The sequence below is a fragment of the Chrysemys picta genome, chromosome 7, assembly GCF_011386835.1.
Source record: "Chrysemys picta bellii isolate R12L10 chromosome 7, ASM1138683v2, whole genome shotgun sequence".
NCBI lineage: Eukaryota > Metazoa > Chordata > Testudines > Emydidae > Chrysemys > Chrysemys picta.
In genome coordinates, this window is record NC_088797.1 from 42,403,028 (window position 1) to 42,421,930 (window position 18,903).

The window sequence follows — 18,903 nt, forward strand, 5'->3', positions numbered from 1 at the left end:
GGTCTTTTCATGTGTTTATGGTTGCTTTACATGATAATATTTCACCTGTTCTGTTTATGTAACACTTTAAAAATCAGCAAAAGGGTTATATAAAGAAAATTTATGATGAAACAAAAGGCAAAAAACTATTATGTACATAGTTTAGTCCTATTCAGTGTCTACTCGGCGCTTCTTGGCTTGTCTCTTGTATTCATTAAATGGAACATCTCTTGTCACTGTCCAGCAATAGTCTGCAAGCATTGATGGGCTCCATTTGCCCCGATAGCGTTTCTCCATTGTTGCAATGTCCTGGTGAAATCGCTCGCCATGCTTGTCGCTCACTGCTCCGCAGTTCGGTGGAAAAAAATCTAGATGAGGGTGCAAAAAATGTATCTTTAGTGACATGTTGCAACCAAGGCTTTTGTATGCCTTGAGGAGGTTTTCCACCAACAACCTGTAGTTGTCTGCCGTGTTGTTTCCGAGAAAATTTATTGCCACTAACTGGAAGGCTTTCCATGCCGTCTTTTCCTTGCCACGCAGTGCATGTTCAAATGCGTCATCTCGAAGTTCACGAATCTGAGGACCAACAAAGACACCTTCCTTTATCTTAGCTTCACTTAACCTTGGAAATTTTCCATGGTTGTACTTGAAAGCTGCTTGTGTTTTGTCAATGGCCTTGACAAAGTTCTTCATCAGACCCAGCTTGATGTGTACGGGTGGTAACAAAATCTTCCTTGATTCAACAAGTGGTGGATGCTGAACACTTTTCCTCCCAGGCTCCAATGACTGTCGGAGTGGCCAATCTTTCTTGATATAGTGGGAATCTCTTGCACGACTATCCCATTTGCAGAGAAAACAGCAGTACTTTGTGTATCCAGTCTGCAGACCAAGCAAGAGAGCAACAACCTTCAAATCGCCACAAAGCTGCCACTGATGTTGGTTATAGTTTATGCACCTCAAAAGTTGTTTCATGTTGTCATAGGTTTCCTTCATATGGACTGCATAACCGACTGGAATTGATGGCAAAACATTGCCATTATGCAGTAAAACAGCTTTAAGACTCGTCTTCGATGAATCAATGAACAGTCTCCACTCATCTGGATCGTGAACGATGTTGAGGGCTGCCATCACACCATCGATGTTGTTGCAGGCTACAAGATCACTTTCCATGAAGAAGAATGGGACAAGATCCTTTTGACGGTCACGGAACATGGAAACCTTAACATCACCTGCCAGGAGATTCCACTGCTGTAGTCTGGAGCCTAACAGCTCTGCCTTACTCTTGGGTAGTTCCAAATCCCTGACAAGGTCATTCAGTTCACCTTGTGTTATGAGGTGTGGTTCAGAGGAGGAGGATGGGAGAAAATGTGGGTCCTGTGACATTGATGGTTCAGGACCAGAAGTTTCATCCTCTTCCTTGTCTGACTCAAGTGAGAATGATTCTGGTGCATCAGGAACCGGCAGTCCTTCTCCGTGGGGTACTGGGCGTATAGCTGATGGAATGTTTGGATAATGCACAGTCCACTTTTTCTTCTTTGACACACCTTTCCCAACTGGAGGCACCATGCAGAAGTAACAATTGCTGGTATGATCTGTTGGCTCTCTCCAAATCATTGGCACTGCAAAAGGCATAGATTTCCTTTTCCTGTTCAACCACTGGCGAAGATTTGTTGCACAAGTGTTGCAGCATATGTGTGAGGCCCATCTCTTGTCCTGATCTCCAGTTTTGCAGCCAAAATAAAGGTGATAGGCTTTCTTAACCATAGTGGTTATACTGCGCTTTTGTGATGCAAAAGTCACTTCACCACAAACAGAGCAGAAGTTATCTGCACTGTTCACACAAGTACGAGGCATGTCTGCTCACTTTGGCTAAACAGAAATGTGTCCCTTTGCAAAATCAAACACTGACAAATAAGAGAGCACGACACTGTATGATTTCTAGAGCTGATATAGGGCAATTTGTTCAGCAGAGTGATGTAAGCTTCGTTATGATTGCATCATCCATGACTTCTAGGACTAACATGATGCAATTCATATCATGTATGACGCAATACCAGCTTCAGATGGCATCATTCATTGTTTTGCCTAAAAAGCAAGTACTGTCCAAACCCAGTCATAGATTTATTCATCGATCCAGTCAAAGATGTATTTTAGTCATTTCTGGTTTAACTTGAGATCCCTTCCCTTTATAACTCACTTATCCTCCGCCATTCCCAAGTCAAGGGTCGTATATACTGACCCAATAGCATATCTTGAAAACTGGAGCCAATCAACAATTTTAAGCATCATTTTCGTTCTCAATGACCCAGAATTAGTAAAGTTTGACTACATTTATTTCAGAAGCATTTTGGCTGTAGAGCAGTGTAATCAGCTGAACATAAGCTCTCGGTGCATCTCTTTGGCCAACAGGATAATGCTGCTATTGGATGTATAAGCAGGGGACTCTCGAGTAGGTGTAGAGAGGTTATTTTACGTATGTATTTGGCACTAATTCTACCACTGTTGAAATACTGTGTCCAGTTGTGGTGTCCTCAATTCAGGAAGGATGTTGATAAATTGAAAAGGGTTCAGAGAAGAGCCCAGGAGCATGATTAAAGGATTAGAAAACATGCTTTAAAGTGATAAACTCAAGGAGCTCAACATACTTAGTAGGGTTGTCAAATGATTAAAAAAATTAGTCGCAATTAATCAGTAACAGGATACCATTTATTTAAATATTTTGGATGTTTTCTACATTTTCAAATATATTGATTTCAATTACAACACAGAATACAAAGTGTACGGTGCTCACTTTATACTTATTTTTGATTGTAAGTATTTGCACTGTAAAAAGAACAAAATAAATAGTTTTTTTCAATTCACCAAATCAAGTACTGTAGTGCAATCTCTTTATCATGAAAGTTGAACTTATGAAGATAGAATTATGTCCAAAAAAACTGCATTCTAACATAAAACAATATAAAATTTTAGAACCTGCAAGTCCACTCAGTCCTACTTTTTGTTCAGCCAATCGCTCAGACCAACGAGTTTGTTTACATTTGCAGGAGATAATGCTGCCCGCTTCTTGTTTCAATGTCACCTTAAAGTGAGAACAGGTGTTCTTATGGCACTATTGTAGCTGACAATGTACAGCTTCAAGATATTTACATGCCAGATGCACTAAAAATTCATATGTCCCTTCATGCTTCAACCACCATATAGGGAACATGCGTCCATGATGATGATGGGTTCTGCTCGATAATGATCCAAAGCAGAGTAGAATCATGCATGATCATTTTCATAATCATGAGTCAGATGCCATCAGCAGACAATTGATTTTCTTTTTTGGTGGTTCAGGTTCTGAAGTTTGTGCATTGAAGTGTTGCTCTTTTAAGACTTCTGAAAGCATGCTGCATGCCTCGTCCCTCTCAGATTTTGGAAGTCACTTCAGATTCTTAAATCTTGGGTCAAGTGCTGGGGAGGGATAGCTCAGTCGTTTGAGTATTGGCCTGCTAAACCTAGGGTTGTGAGTTCAATCCTTGAGGGGGCACCTTAGGGATCTGGGGAAAAATCAGTACTTGGTCCTGCTAGTGAAGGTAGGAGGCTGGACTCGATGAGCTTTCAGGGTCCCTTCCAGTTCTATGAGATAGGTATATATCCATATATTATTATTATATTATTTAGCTATCTTTAGAAATCTCACATTGGTACCGTCTTTGCGTTTTGTGACATTTGCAGTGAAGGGGGGACAGACAATTCTCCCCCAAAGACTTCAGTCACAAATTTAGTTAATGTTTTTTTTTAATGAGCTTCATCAACATGGAAGCATGTCCTCTGGAATGGTGACCAAAGCATGAAGGGGCATACGAATGTTTAGCATATCTGGCAAGTAAAAACCTTGCAATGCCGGCTACAAAAGTGCCATGCAAATGCCTGTTCTCACTTTCTGGTAACATTGTAAATAAGAAGAGGGTAGCATTATCTCCTGTAAATGTAAACCAACTTGTTTGTCTTAGCGACTGGCTGAATAAGAAGTAGGACTGAGTGGACTTGTAGGCTCTGAAGTTTTACGTTGTTTTGTTTTTGAGTGCAGTTATGTTAAAAAAAAATCTACATTTGTAAGTTGTATTTTCACGACAAAGAGATTGCACTACAGTTCTTGTATGACTGGGTAGGCAACCTATGGCATGTGGGCTGAAGGCGGCACGCGAGCTGATTCTTAGTGGCAGTTACAATTCCCAGGTCCTGGCCACCGGTCCGTGGGGCTCTGCATTTTAATTTAATTTTTAATGAAGCTTCTTAAACATTTTAAAAACCTTATTTACTTTACATACAACAATAGTTTATTATAGACTTATAAAAAGAGACCTTCTAAAAACATTAAAATGTATTACTGGCATGTGAAACCTTAAATTAGAGTGAATAAATGAAGACTCGGCAGACCACTTCTGAAAGAAGAACAGGAGGACTTGTGGCACCTTAGAGACTAACAAATTTATTAAGGTGCCACAAGTCCTCCTGTTCTTCTTTTTGCGGATACAGACTAACACGGCTGCTACTCTGAAACACTTCTGAAAGGTTGCTGACCCCTGTTGTATGAGGTGAATTGAAAAATACTATTTCTTTTGTTTATCTTTTACAGTGCAAATATTTGTACTAAATGTGCTGGCTGCTGCTTCCCACAGCCCCCATTGGCCTGGAGCAGCAAACCGTTGCCAGTGGGAGCTGTGATCGGCTGAACCTGCGGACGCGGCAGGTAAACAAACTGGCCCGGCCCGCTAAGGCGCTTACCCTGGTGAGCCGCGTGCCAAAGGTTGCCGATCCCTGCTCTGACTGTTCTGCCTGATGAGCAGATTTGGCTCATTCCTGATGTTATTTTTGTTCATGTTTCTGGTAAACATGGCCTAAATTTAACACACAGCCTTAACAAGGGAAATAAAAAAAATCCGCAGTCTGAGGTATCTGACTTACTATACTTAAAAAAAAAAGAAGTAATGCTAGTGATAATTTTACAACCTTAATATGTCTTGCTAGCTATCAGGGCTAGAAACAAATACTCTAAACTGTTGGTAAACTTAAATTATTGGCTTTGCAGTAGAATAAAATCATGGACATGGCAGATTGTGAAATATTAGACCTTAAAGTTACATCATTCTGATTGCCATCTTGCTTTTCTCCTCCCACTTATGCAATATTGTATTGCATATGAAAGCATTTTGGATTCTGATTACTGTTCTAACCTTGGCATGTTCCTAAATTCCAAACCTTAAACCTGCATCATTCATTTCACCTTGATTTCCCCCTCTACACTTCAGTTTCAACTTGATTTTAATAGGTAATCTCATAAATTTGTAGGTTTGGAAATAAATGTTTTTCAACATGGTAATGAAAATATTTCAGTCCCAGCCTATGTCTGTGTACAAGCCTCTGTTACAAATTTACTTATTAACTATTTGACCTGTTTTGGTGGGCCAGTGGTCAATTGTCGTCTTAGATATTACTTTACCACACAAAATACCTTTTGGGCTGTTTTTTCTTTGCAAAGAATTGCTTATGTTGAGTGATTCTGCTACTTGCATTTAGTTATCCCTTCAAACACATATATTATTTCCCATTTTTCTGTTTACTCGTGGAGGAATTCTGGGCCAAAAAATTAAAAAATAGGCACCAAAAAAAAATTCTGCACACAATATTTCAAAATTCTGCAAAATTCTGCATATTTTATTTGCCAAAATAACATAATATAATCATGCCAGGTATAATTATTTTGGTAATTTATTTCAAAATATCTGTCAGCAGGTATTTTCTGTAACAATATAGACCAAAAAAAAAAAAAAGATTCTGGTAATTTTTTTTTTTGACAAATAGATTCCTTACGAGGCATATTAACACAGAACTTTGTGTAATTCATTTAAATTACAATACAGAACTGTATTTCCTGCACCTGTCAGAAACAGTGCAAAGGCTTGGGGCAGTCAGAGGTAACGGAAGAGCAGAGTGGGAGAGAAGGAGCCTGGGAGTGAACCTGGAGGGTGTTGGATGTGGGTGGGAGGTTTTTTTTTTTTAGAGGTGGGTGGGATTGTTAGGCTATTGGGAAGCCTCCCTGATGCAGACCCTGGTTGACCCCAAGCCTCTCCCATTCAGTCAGGCACATCTTTCCCTGTCCCCTTACCCCTCATCTCCATGGGTCTCTGCTGCCCCCGTCCCCGGGCTCAAAGCTGTCACCCCATTAGCTCCTGAGCCCATGCTCCAATCTGTCCCCCCCACTAGCCATTCTGAACCCCAGTCTGTGACCTCCGAGTAGCCCTGTGTGCCCCACTCTGTCCTAACCTGGCTCCACAGGCAGAGTTCTAGGGGAATTCTGCAGCACTGAGCATAGAATTTTGTATTTACCCACATAAAAAACATTTTGCCTTAGAAGTGCTGCAGTTCCTCCTTTTGCCCACTAGAAGCCGCTGTGGCACTAGAACAGCCGGCATGAACGCAGCTGGCTGTTCTGGCACCAAGGAAGCCTCTGGTGGGCAAAAGGCTGAACTGCAGCATTACTTAGGCAAAATGTTTTTTATGCAGGAAAATACAAAATGATGCGAGACAAATGAATTCTGCATGTCCGCAAATGCGCAGAATTCCCCATGGAGTATCTGTTGTAAGAACAGTATCCAAGTTACATAATTGTTAAAGTAATTATGTTCCGTAAGCAGCATAACAAAACAAAAATAAAACCATCTGTAGTGGTATATTACCTGCAGATATTTCAGATCAGGTAGTCCGGGAGGAACCTTTTTCAGTTTGTTGTTTTCTAGATGTATTTCTCGTACATTTGGTATACTGGAAAAACTTCCATTTTCCACATCTTTGATTTTATTGTTTCCCAGTCCCAACCTAGAAATAAAATAAGAAAGCTTAACTGCTGATGCATGGTGATTTATAACAGCATTGCTGAGCATCCTTTTCAATCAAGTTTTGCACACAGGAGTATACAGGAAAAAACTAAAAATCAGAAAAGGAAAAAATATTAATTTTTGCTATAAAATAAATCAGCATTGGTCTATGAAACTAATCTGGAACAAGCAACAGAGGGTCCTGTGGCACCTTTATGACTAACAGAAGTATTGGGAGCATAAGCTTTCGTAGGTAAGAACCTCACTTCTTCAGATGCAAGTGAAGAAGTGAGGTTCTTACCCACGAAAGCTTATGCTCCCAATACTTCTGTTAGTCTTAAAGGTGCCACAGGACCCACTGTTGCTTTTTACAGATTCAGACTAACACGGCTACCCCTCTGATACTAATCTGGAACAGAACATTTGCTCAATTTAGCTCCACTTAAAGGGCAATATTTGGTCAATTGTACATTAGTTATTCAATTGGTATGCAATAGTTATTCTATCAGGAGCAAACATTAAAACAAAACAAAAAATCTGCAATATTTGTATAAATAAACGTTACTCTTTACAAGGACACCATCATAGGACCTAATCACATCGGCCACACCATTCGAGGCTCATTCACCTGCACATCTACCAAGGTGATATATGCCATCTGTGACGTTGTGCAGTCTATATGGTTTTATAAAAATATGATAAGTGAATATAATGTAACTGGAATATGCTTCATGCAAAAGGTCTCTTGTTAGGTATCATTACAAAGTTTATAATCTACTGAGTGTGATCATGCTGTTTGTATAAATGTACCACTCTTGTATCTAAAACTAGAAATTTGAAATATAACTCTGAGGGCCTATTGTCATTATGTAAAGGGTGGGCCATTAATGATGGTCTGGAATCTTGATGACTCCCATTAACCAGGACCATTGTCTGCAGATAGCTGTATTTACCTGTGAGTCTTCCTGTATATGTGTGTGCTGGCAAGTGAGTAATGAAGTCTTGCAGTGACATGTGATCATGTCACCTGAACTGGAATCCATCTTTAACCTGGTGCTTTTCCAGTGAGGTGGGGTGGAAACCCAGAGGGACAAAGGGTTCCCGCCTTAGGCAAAAGATATATAGGGTTACCATCCGTTTCCCCGGACATGTCCGGCTTTTTCAGCCTTAAATGGCCATCCGGGGGGGATTTCTAATGAAGTAGAAATGTCCGGGATTTCCCCTCCTGCGGAGTGCGGCACGGCTGATTGGACGCCTGGCCTGATTGAAAGCCTCTCGCAGCCACTAGGGCCTCTAGCAGCCAGAGTCCCTCCCCCTCTCCCGCTCCCTCCTCACCCACAGAGCAGCGTGGAAGTGTTTAGTCCACGTGGAGCCTGCATTTCTCCCTCTGCCGGGTGATCGGGGGGAGCAGGGCAGGCGGCGGCGGGGTGTGTGTGTGTGTAGAGGCTGCGGGGGGGGGGGGTAGAGGCTGCAGGGCGAGTGGGGAGCAGGGGGCACAGAGGCTGCAGGGGCGGGGGGGGTGCAGAGGCTGCAGGGGCGGGGGGGTGCAGGGGGCACAGAGGCTGCAGGGGTGGGGGGGTGCAGTGGCTGCAGGGCGAGTGGGGAGCAGGGGGCACAGAGGCTGCACGGGCGGGGGGGTGCAGAGGCTGCAGGGCGAGTGGGGAGCAGGGGGCACAGAGGCTGCAGGGGTGGGGGGGTGCAGAGGCTGCAGGGCAAGGAGGAGCAGGGCAGGCAGGGGCATAGAGGCTGCAGGGGCAGGGGGTGCAGGGGCAGGGCAGGCGGGGGGTCCAGAGGCTGCAGGGTGGGGAGGAGCAGGGCAGGCAGGGGCATAGAGGCTGCAGGGGCTGCAGGGCGAGTGAGGAGCAGGGAAGCACTTAGCAACCCCCAACCAAGATCAGAGCGGGAGGGAGGAGGGGGAATGCGGGGTGCTCAGAGGAGGGGGCAGAGTTGGGGCAGGGACTTTGGGGAAGGGGGCGGAGAAGGGGTGGGGTTGGGGCAGGGCCGGGGGCAGGGAAGGGGCGGAGTTGGGGCAGGGCCGGGGGCGGGACCGGGGGCCCGTGGAGTGTCCTCTTTTTTAAATGTTTGAATATGGTAACCCTAAGATATATAAAGGGGTGGAAGAGAACAAGGGGAGAGAGGAGCCATCATGAAGAATCCCCTAGCTATCACCTGAGCTGGAATAAGAGCTGTACCAGGGGAAAGAATTGCACCCAGGCCTGGAAGGTGTCCAGTCTGAGAAAAAACTTACTGAAGCATCTCTGAGGGTGAGATTATCTGTATTCAGTTTGATTAGACATAGATTTGCGCATTTTATTTTATTTTGCTTGGTGACTTACTTTGTTCAGTCTGTTACTACTTTGAACCACTTAAATCCTACTGTCTATATTTAATAAAATCACTTTTTATTTAGTAATTTACTTAGAGTATGTATTAATACCTGGGGGAGCAAACAAGTGTGCATATCTCTCTATCAGTGTTACAGAGGGCGAACAATTTATGAGTTTGCCCTGCATAAGCTTTATACAGGGTAAAACGAATTTATCTGGGTTTAGACCCCATTGGGAGTTGGGCATCTGAGTGCTGAAGACAAGCACACTACTGTGAGCTGTCTTCAGGTAAACCTGCAGCTTTGGGGCAAGTGATTCAGACCCTGGATCTGTGTTGGAGCCAGACAGGAGTGTCTGGCTCAGCAAGACAGGGTGCTGGAGTCCTGAGCTGGCAGGGAAAACAGAAGCAGGGGTAGTCTTTTGCACATCGGGTGGCAGCTCCCAAGGGGGTTTCTGTGATCCAACCCGTCACACCATCATGTGCCAGCAATGCCCCTCTGCCATGTACATTGGCCAAACCGGACAGTCTCTACGCAAAAGAATAAATGGACACAAATCAGACATCAAGAATTATAATATTCAAAAACCAGTCGGAGAACACTTCAACCTCCCTGGTCACTCAATTACAGATCTAAAAGTCACAATTCTCCAACAAAAAAACTTCAAAAACAGACTCCAATGAGAAACTACAGAATTGGAATTAATTTGCAAACTGGACACCATTAAATTAGGCTTGAATAAAGCCTGGGAGTGGATGGGTCATTACACAAAGTAAAAACTATTTCCCCTACTGTTACTCACACCTTCTTGTCAACTGTTTGAAATGGGCCATCCTGATTATCCCTACAACATTTTTTTTTCTCCTGCTGATAATAGCCCATCTTAATTGATTAGTCTTGTTAGAGTTGGTATGGCAACACCCATTTTTTCATGTTCCCTGTGTATATATATCTTCCTACTGTATTTTCCACTGCATGCAGCCGATGAAGTGGGTTTTAGCCCACGAAAGCTTATGCCCAAATAAATTTGTTAGTCTCTAAGATGCCACAAGTACTCCTCGTTCTTTTTGCTGAGACAGATTAACATGGCTACCACTCTAAAACCTGACACATTTAAACAAATAGTATACCCAATCAATACGTTTATGCACAATGAAAAATAATATTTTTGTATTGTTATAATATAGACACAGTATCAGGAAAAAATTTTATAGAACTAAATTTATTCATCTTCAGCCTAGTGTAACTCTTCATATCCCCCAAATTCTCAGGAGTAGTTACTGTACCTCACTTTTATTTTCTACTTTCAGATTTCCTCTTCACATAAATTGTCACTCACACTTTAATTTAGTCTCAGGCAGTGACAAGCTGCAGGGCTAAAAATATTGTTTCAAAATGTTATGGGGACAAAACTGAGGAAGGGAAGGACAATGTAAAGCTCTCTTCACTCCCCTCTATTCTAGTTTCTTACATTGAATTGGAAGCCTTGCAAGCAGCTCCCAGCTTAGGTTTCTAAGAGCAAATTCTAAATTCAAAGTTACTCAGCCACTTTTTCAGAGTACCAGCCTTGGAGAGGAACTCTCCTACTTATACTCGCCTGCCGTTTTCCCATGCACTCTCTACTGGGTGCCCTAGTTCCTCCTGTACTAGATGCTGCTTTTTCCCCTTTTCCTCCCTTGTGAAGAACTGCATGACTCCAGCCAGCTCTCCACTTTCTCAGTACCTTGCTCCCCACCTCTTAAAGGAGCAGAAGCTCAGAGGCTGCTTTATTCTTCACTCACCCTCACCCTCCTGAGAGGGGAAAAGAGTACCAGGAAACATTTATGTTGAATCTGCTGAGCAGAAATGTGCCAGCAAAAAGCAATATGATCAATCTGCTGCTGCTTTTTCCCCACACTGCTCAGGAGGGCAATAGATTTCCAGCAGAGGAAATAATCGTGTCAGTTAGGAGACAGTTGGGAGCAGTGATCATGGAGGCAGGGTATGTGGGGATCTGGGAGGAGGTGGTTTGAAGTTAGTTGGTGGAGTAGATTGAACCAGCCAGGTATTTAAAGGCTGTAGAGTCTGAGCACCTGAAGCACTTAGAGTACTTGCTTGAACCTGGTATCTCCTGGCATGCTCCTAGGCACTCTGTCAGACAAAGACTGGTGTTCCATACAGCACTCCAAAAGGTGGCAAATGTAAATGTTCTTCTATCCGTGTTTTCCCTCAACAGTAACATTAAAGAGGCCACAGTTTGGACATCATTGTTCTAATGTAATTACAAAATTTATGTTTTAATCTATTTCACTATACTGTACCCTATCCCAAAAATGATGGAGAAAATCCTGGAAATTTTGACATTCCACCAAGTAGTGCTTCTTGGAGGAATCATTCTACATATTGCATTTTACCTTTGAAGATCTTTGTACCGAATAAAATCCTCAAGTTCAACTGCAGTAATTTTGTTGTCATCTAGATGAAGCTCTAGTAAAGAGGATGGTAGCCCTAAAGGGAAGAAAAATCAATGTAATTTAATTGGTAAAATATTTATATTTATTAAATTCTCGACAACTTCCTCCCTTTTTATTTTGGGGAAGGGTTTGAAAGGTGCTGAGTTTGCTATCTGGATCAAAAAATATAAATGTATGTTCTGTTTTTGATTTTTCTAGACTTCTTCATTTGTAGTTTAAATTGATAGGGTTTGTTTTTCAGAAGAATTGTTGACCTGAATATTTGTTTTTCTCTTTGAAATTTTATAATGAAATCAACAATATATGAACTTTGACTAATTATTCATCATCTGTTTTTAAAAGAAATTAATATATTTATCTTACTCTAGATTAGTTAAATATTCTGGCAAATTGATTAGATATTTTTATAAGTATTTTAATTATAGTGTCCAATATCTTTAGATTTCTGCTGTCTTTCTTTTTAATTATTCTTGTTGGATTTTTGTTTATATGGTCAAACTCTGCCACTGTCACTGATATTGAGTAATACTTTACTCCATGAATAATCTCACTGAAATCCATGTATCTACTTGTAAATAAGGGTGTAAGAATCAGGCCTATAGATGGTACTGGATTGTGCTGCTGTTCAGGTTTGGGAATAATCTACAGATTCTCAGACCAGAGGAGAATCATGCCTAGCATGGATTAAATGTTTTATTAGGCACAAGGGTGCAAGATCACATTTGACTCATAATCATAAGCCTAGGCATAACTCAATATAGCAAGGACATGTGGTTTTGGAGGAGTTTCTGTGTTTTGCCTATCTGAAAAGTTACATGCTCACAAAGAGGCATGATCAAGGAGGAATCATATCCAGTAATTGTCCTCCATGTGGAATCAAAAGCTTGGATTTTTAATGCTTCAACTTCTTGAGAAGCATCTCTGTTAACAAAAAAATAGGTTAAAATTTGAATGGAAAGGAAGTATTACTTGGAAAGTTGATCATTATGTAGGTTACTTGGAAGAGGAATAAAAAAGAAAATAACTGTTATTTCAGATTGACTGACTAAGTACCTGTGGCAGTTTTCAGTTACGACACTCGCTAATTCCCAGGTATTCTTAGACCTGCATGGTTCTTAAGCGTTTGGGAAAGGCTGCCAGAGGAAAGTTAAAGAAGGGAGTTGAATTTGTTGGGAGGCCTAGCCCAGTTTGTTCTCTGGGCTAGGCTGAATTGCTCCTCCTTGCTGTTGGTTTGTTGTTACTGTTTCTGCTGCTTCTTGACCTTAATGAAGGTGGCACACACCATCTGGACAGAGTGGGACAGTGGGAGAAGTGAATCTCCTCAACTACTGAGAACAAGAGAGAGTGTCTACCAGTGCTCAGTAACAGCATGCCAAGGATGAAAAAGGCAGATGGGAAGGATGGGCAGCTACTTGTGATGGAGTGGAGAGAGGGGAACAAATTTAGAACCCATTGGATAGAAATAATTATTTTGAATATTGTAATGTTGTACTACAGAAATTCAAAGAAAAATAATAGGTATGAAATCAGGTTATTCAGGAGAACATTGGTGTGGGGGGAAGATTCTTATTGTACATAGCACACATCTGAAAGTCCTATAGATTATTCGGGCATATCCTTATTAGAAAAAAGAACCCATACCTTTGGGAACTGAGGTCAGTTTAGCTTCTGCAATTCTGATGTGATAGACTGTCACACCTTCAAAAGAACCTGGTTCTATTCCAGCATTGTCCAGAGGATTTGCGCTCATTTCTGCCAAAGCAAGTATTTTATAATTAAACTAATACACATTGCATGTTAATTCTAGTATGTCTAATTATACAGGGCTTACTAAAAGCTACTCTGCTTTCACCTCACTTGTAATCATTCTGACTGTTTTGGTAATTTGATTAAAAAAAGCATGGTTTACATCACTGAGTTTTAAAATTTCTGTGCTATAATTCAGAGGAGATTGTCCTGGGATTATGCAGTTTGTGCATACTTCTTTTTAAATGGCAAATCCCCGCCCCCGAATTCTACATTGCAATACAGTCTAGAGTTCCATGGAATAACCTCACTATGACCATGGATTATAATTGGAATTTTGAAGTGGCTCCTGTTGGCTATGTAGGAGCAGTTGGATGCTGCCTGTTGGCCTCTTTGGAGAGGTACATGTCTCTCACAGTTTTGCCTGAGTAAGGATTGCATGCTTTGACCTGCAAAGTTACCAAAACCAGACCCACTTAGCAGGTAAAGTTAGATAGAGCTGAATTTCAGTTATGTAAAGCAAATAAAAGATGCTTTAATTGATGATGGTGTGTCAAATTTCCTCCACTATAGTTATCTTGCTTTAAAGAGGATCTTCTGTATAAGGAAAATTTGAACAGAAACTACATGTAGGAAACAAAAGTTGCCAGTAACTGTATATTTTCATTTTTGAATCTGAGCCTTCTCCCCCGCCCCCCATCCTGAGTTAGCTTTTCTGTTTTCTCCTGCAGTGAAATCCATGGCATCATAATCAGTTGTCCATGAAATGTGATGTCTGAAATTCAGTAATCAACCTTCATAGAAAGAATAAGTAAAGAAGCTGAGCTGTGAGGGAGCCTACTCATTTGCGGTTGTAGCTGAACCCAAGGTTTTGGCCAGCTGCCTCACAAGACCATTAATATTTGGATGTAGATTAATTTCTTTCTGAATTTAGCTGTTTTTCAAGAACATGTAGCAGTTTAGCATTTTCACCAACTTGTGTTAGTAAAATTGGCAAAATAACACTTTATTAAAAAAGCTAATAAAACTTCTATAATATTTCCATAGTGATTTAGGTCCCAATTATGCAGACATTCTGTATAGAACTCTCATGCTCTTGGAGCTGTGTGTGTAGAATAGCCATGATGTCTCTACTGTATTTACTAGCACGTTCGCCATATTGCTTAATGCAATCCTGAAATACTCTTGTCAACTGGTGACATGCAGTCATTTTAATACTGTTCTAATAAAATGGACTTACCCAAAACATGTAAAGCCTTCATTCCTTGAAATGCTTCCTTTTGTACTTTCTTAACCTTATTATCATGAATCCGTAGCTCTGCTAAATATTTTGGCAGATTTGCTGGGATCTCAGTTAGCTGGTTATGGGATAAGTACAATCGTCGCAACTTCTTTGTTGATTGAAAGGCTTTTGGGTGGATCTTAGATATTTTGTTGTTGTTCAAAGCCAGTGCCTAAGAAAAATGTGAAAAGTAAGAAAACAGTATTAAAATCCAATATATAATCATGCATTTGTGAGGAGAATGGTAAATATTTTTAGTAATTACATATTATTTCATGGAGTAGTAGAAAGGTCTGGCTGGAAGGCACCTTGAGAGGCTTCCAGCCTCCTGCACTGATGCAGGACCAAGTATACCTAGACCATCACTGTCAGGTGTTTGCCCAATCTGTTCTTAAAAACCTCCAATGACTGGGATTACACAACCTCCCTTGAAAGCCTATCCCAAGGTTATCTACCCTTGCCATTAGAAAGTTTTTTTTAATATCTAACAGAAATCCCCTTTGCTGAAGATTAAGCCCATTATTTCTTGTCCTATCTTTGGGTTAACAAGGAGACCAGGACCATGTTTTGAATTCTAATCCTGTCTTCCAAAGTGCTTGCAACCCCTCTCAGCTTGATGTCATCCACAGATTTTTATAGCATACTCTCCAATCCATTATCCAAGTCATTAGTGAAAATATTGACTAGAACAAGACACAGGACAAATCCTAGGTGGACTAAATGTGTCCATCTAGTTTGACAGTGAACCACTGAGAACTACTCTTTGAATTTGGTCTTTCAACCAGTTGTGCACACCTTTATAGTAATTATAGACCACATTTCCCTAGCTTGTTTATAGAATGTCACATGTGTCCAAAGCCTTACTAAAATCAAAATAGATCACAGTTACAGCTTCCCACATCTACTAGGCCAGTAACCCTGTCAAAAAAGTAAACTATGTTGGTTTGGTATAAATGGTATAATTGGTTCTTGAGAGATCCACACTGGCTATTCCTTATAACCCTATTATCTACTAGGTGCTTACAAATTGATTGTATAATGATTTGTTCCAATATCCTTCCAACTATTGAAATGAGTGGTCTATAATTCCGCTGGTCCTCTTTGTTTCCCGTTTTAAAGACAGGTACTATGTTTGCCCTTCTCCAGTCCTTTGAGACCTCACCTGTCTCCATGTGTTCTTGAAGATAATTGCTAACTGTTCCAAAATTGCTTCAGCTAGTTCCTTAAGTACCCTAGGATGAATTTCATCAAGACCTGATGACTCGAATACATCTAACTTATCTAAATATTCTTTAACTTGATCCTTCCCTATTTTGTCTTGTGTTCCTTTCTGCTGGATATTAATATAAACTATGTTAAGTATTTGGTCATTATTAACCTTTTTAGTGAAGACTGAAGCAAAGTAGGTACTAAACATCTCAGCCTTTTTGATGTCATCTGTTATTAGCTCTCCTTCCCTGCTGAGGCAGAGGATGACCTACATTTTACTTGCTCCTAATGTATTTAAATAATGTCTTCTTATTGCCTTTTATGTCCCTTGCTTGGTGTAATTCATTTTGTGCCTTAGCCTTTCTGATTTTGTCTCTACATGCTTGCACTATTTTGTACTCATCCTTAGCAATTTGTCCATGCTTCCACTTTTTGTAGGATTCCTTTTTGATTTTCAGGTCATTAAAGAGTTCCTGATTTCTAATTTAACAAACTTGGAAATGATAACTTGTTTAATAATAATTGAATGCATAAATGCATATTTCAAATAGCTTTTGTTTAAAAACATCTTGCATGTTGTATGTTTTACTTAATCATAAAATCCATAAAAATTGAATTACTCAAAAAATGTACCTAGAACTTGAAGCTTCCACAAGAAGTAAGAGAAAAGTGCTCTTGGGACGCACCAAAGGTGAGTGATTGTGAGAGAGAAGCTAATCTCATATTCTCATGATTGTTAAAGCAAGCTGTGCAATAAATATTTTTCTCCTTTTGCTGATTGTTTACTGTTCAGTGTAGTAAGCAAAATGACATGTCTACTGATGGGGATAAATTGTATGATTTCTGCTTTTTTCTATATTCATTGTTTCAAACATAACATACCAGTGATGCTGTAGTCACATTTTTGAAGACCATAAGCCACTACAGCTAAATATAGTTGGGAAGGCCAAGTAATGAGGAAAGAGTTAGATTTGTTTTCCAATTGGCATCAAAAAGTGCTGCGCCCACATCTTGGACTGGCAGACTGTCTCCATCTAGATTTGTTTTGTTCTTTTATGTTAATTTTTCATTTTTTATAAAACAAATATCCCAACTTAAATTGCTATCTTTCAACACCACCTTTCAATTCCCCATGATTATTGTGGGAGACAAAAAGTGCCTTGGGTGAATGTGGAGAAAGGATGGTGGGCGTATTGTGGAAAGTCAAACAAAGAGGGAAATAGGCAGTATGTTATAGAGATTTGAAGGTTAAATCTTGTGATGTACTGAGAGTCCTCTACTCATGTTTTAGTGAAAGGATGTTGAATGTGCTCAGCACCTTGCAAGAACTGAAAAAAGAGCAAGTAAATAAGTTGTATGAGGTATAATATGGGAAAATTAGGAATTATGGTAAAGAGGAGGAATAAAATATTTTCTCCCCACTGTCATGATCTCAGTTCTTTTCAAGACTTCTAATTGTCTCTGTCTCAGTACTGCTCCCGGAGAGGAGGTTGATGTATTCAAAATGGTTTATTAATGAAAATCTGCCCAGCCAGAATGAAAAGGAATGAGTAAATTGTATATAACAACAAAAACATTTCATTTGTCTTATTTTCCATTATCTTTGAACTCTGATGTACTTAAAATTATTTTTCTGTTAATTTAAACAAAATATCCCTCCTTTGGACAGGTCTCTTAATCTTGCTTTCTCTGTGCTCTTCTAGAAATCATTGCCTCACTAGTTGAGGTCCTGCCATGTGACAGAGTGTGATCAATACATTGTGTTACTTGAGATTATTTTGCACGTCAGATTATATACTTCTATATTTCAGTGTCTTGACTGTTCATGTTTCTACTTTCCACTGCTTCAGAGAGTACTGATGAAATGTTGTTACTATCTGTTACGGGATCCCCGGGGTGCAGCCTGGGACTGTGGGACGGCTGTGCCCCCTTAACTCTCTCTTTGCTTATGCCTTGCTAGTGACCAGCATTAAACCCCTCCAGGTGCGTTTATTGCTCTGTGAAACCACATGTGGAGACCCACACCCAGCTAGATTGCATGAATGCTCCCAGAGCCACTCATGAATCACACAGAGAAAGGCACCAGAGCCAAATCATAGAATATCCGGGTTGGAAGGGACCTCAGGAGGTCATCTAGTCCAACCCCCTGCTCAAAGCAGGACCAATTCCCAACTAAATCATCCCGGCCAGGGCTTTGTCAAGCCTGACCTTAAAAACCTCTAAGGAAGGAGATTCCACCACCTCCCTAGGTAACCCATTCCAGTGCTTCACCACCCTCCTAGTGAAAAAGTTTTTCCTAATATCCAACCTAAACCTCCCCCACTGCAACTTGAGACCATTACTCCTTGTTCTGTCATCAGGTATCACTTAGAATAGTCTAGATCCATCCTCTTTGGAACCCCCTTTCAGATAGTTGAAAGCAGCTATCAAATCCCCCCTTATTCTTCTCTTCTACAGACTTAAACAATCCCAGTTCCCTCAGCCTCTCCTCATAAGTCATGTGCTTCAGCCCCCTAATCATTTTTATTAGAGCATAAGCTTATGCTCTAATAAATTTGTTAGTCTCTAAGGTGCCACAAGTACTCCTGTTCTTCTTTTTGCGGATACAGACTAACACGGCTGCTACTCTGAAACTAATCATTTTTGTTGCCCTCCGCTGGACTCTTTCCAATTTTTCCACGTCCTTCTTGTAGTGTGGGGCCCAAAACTGGAGACACTACTCCAGATGAGGCCTTACCAATGTCGAATAGAGGGGAATGATCATGTCCCTCGATCTGCTGGCAATGCCCCTACTTATACAGCCCAAAATGCCGTTAGCCTTCTTGGCACCAAGGGCACACTGTTGACTCATATCCAACTTCTCATCCACTGTAACCCCTAGGTCCTTTTCTGCAGAACTGCTTCCTAGCCATTCGGTCCCTAGTCTGTAACAGTGAATGGGATTCTTCCGTCCTAAGTGCAGGACTCTGCACTTGTCCTTGTTGAACCTCATCAGGTTTCTTTTGGCCCAATCCTCTAATTTGTCTAGGTCCCTCTGTATCCTATCCC

At 40.9% G+C, this 18,903-nt stretch overlaps 2 protein-coding genes across 7 annotated transcripts in view; one reads left to right on the forward strand and one right to left on the reverse strand.

Annotated features, from left to right (window-relative positions):
• CENPP (centromere protein P) overlaps positions 1–18,903 on the forward strand; it is a 328,523-nt gene that overhangs the window by 144,552 nt on the left and 165,068 nt on the right. The gene's annotated exons all lie outside the window — the stretch shown is intronic.
• Positions 1–18,903, reverse strand: part of ASPN (asporin) — a 41,306-nt gene that overhangs the window by 5,109 nt on the left and 17,294 nt on the right. For both annotated transcript variants that reach the window (XM_024099975.3, XM_005309340.4), the window contains 4 exons: positions 14,605–14,818; positions 13,260–13,370; positions 11,559–11,652; positions 6,702–6,840 (listed from right to left, as the gene is read on the reverse strand). In XM_024099975.3, coding sequence (XP_023955743.1) covers positions 6,702–6,840; positions 11,559–11,652; positions 13,260–13,370; positions 14,605–14,818 — 558 coding nt within the window. The remainder of the gene's footprint in view (positions 1–6,701; positions 6,841–11,558; positions 11,653–13,259; positions 13,371–14,604; positions 14,819–18,903) is intronic.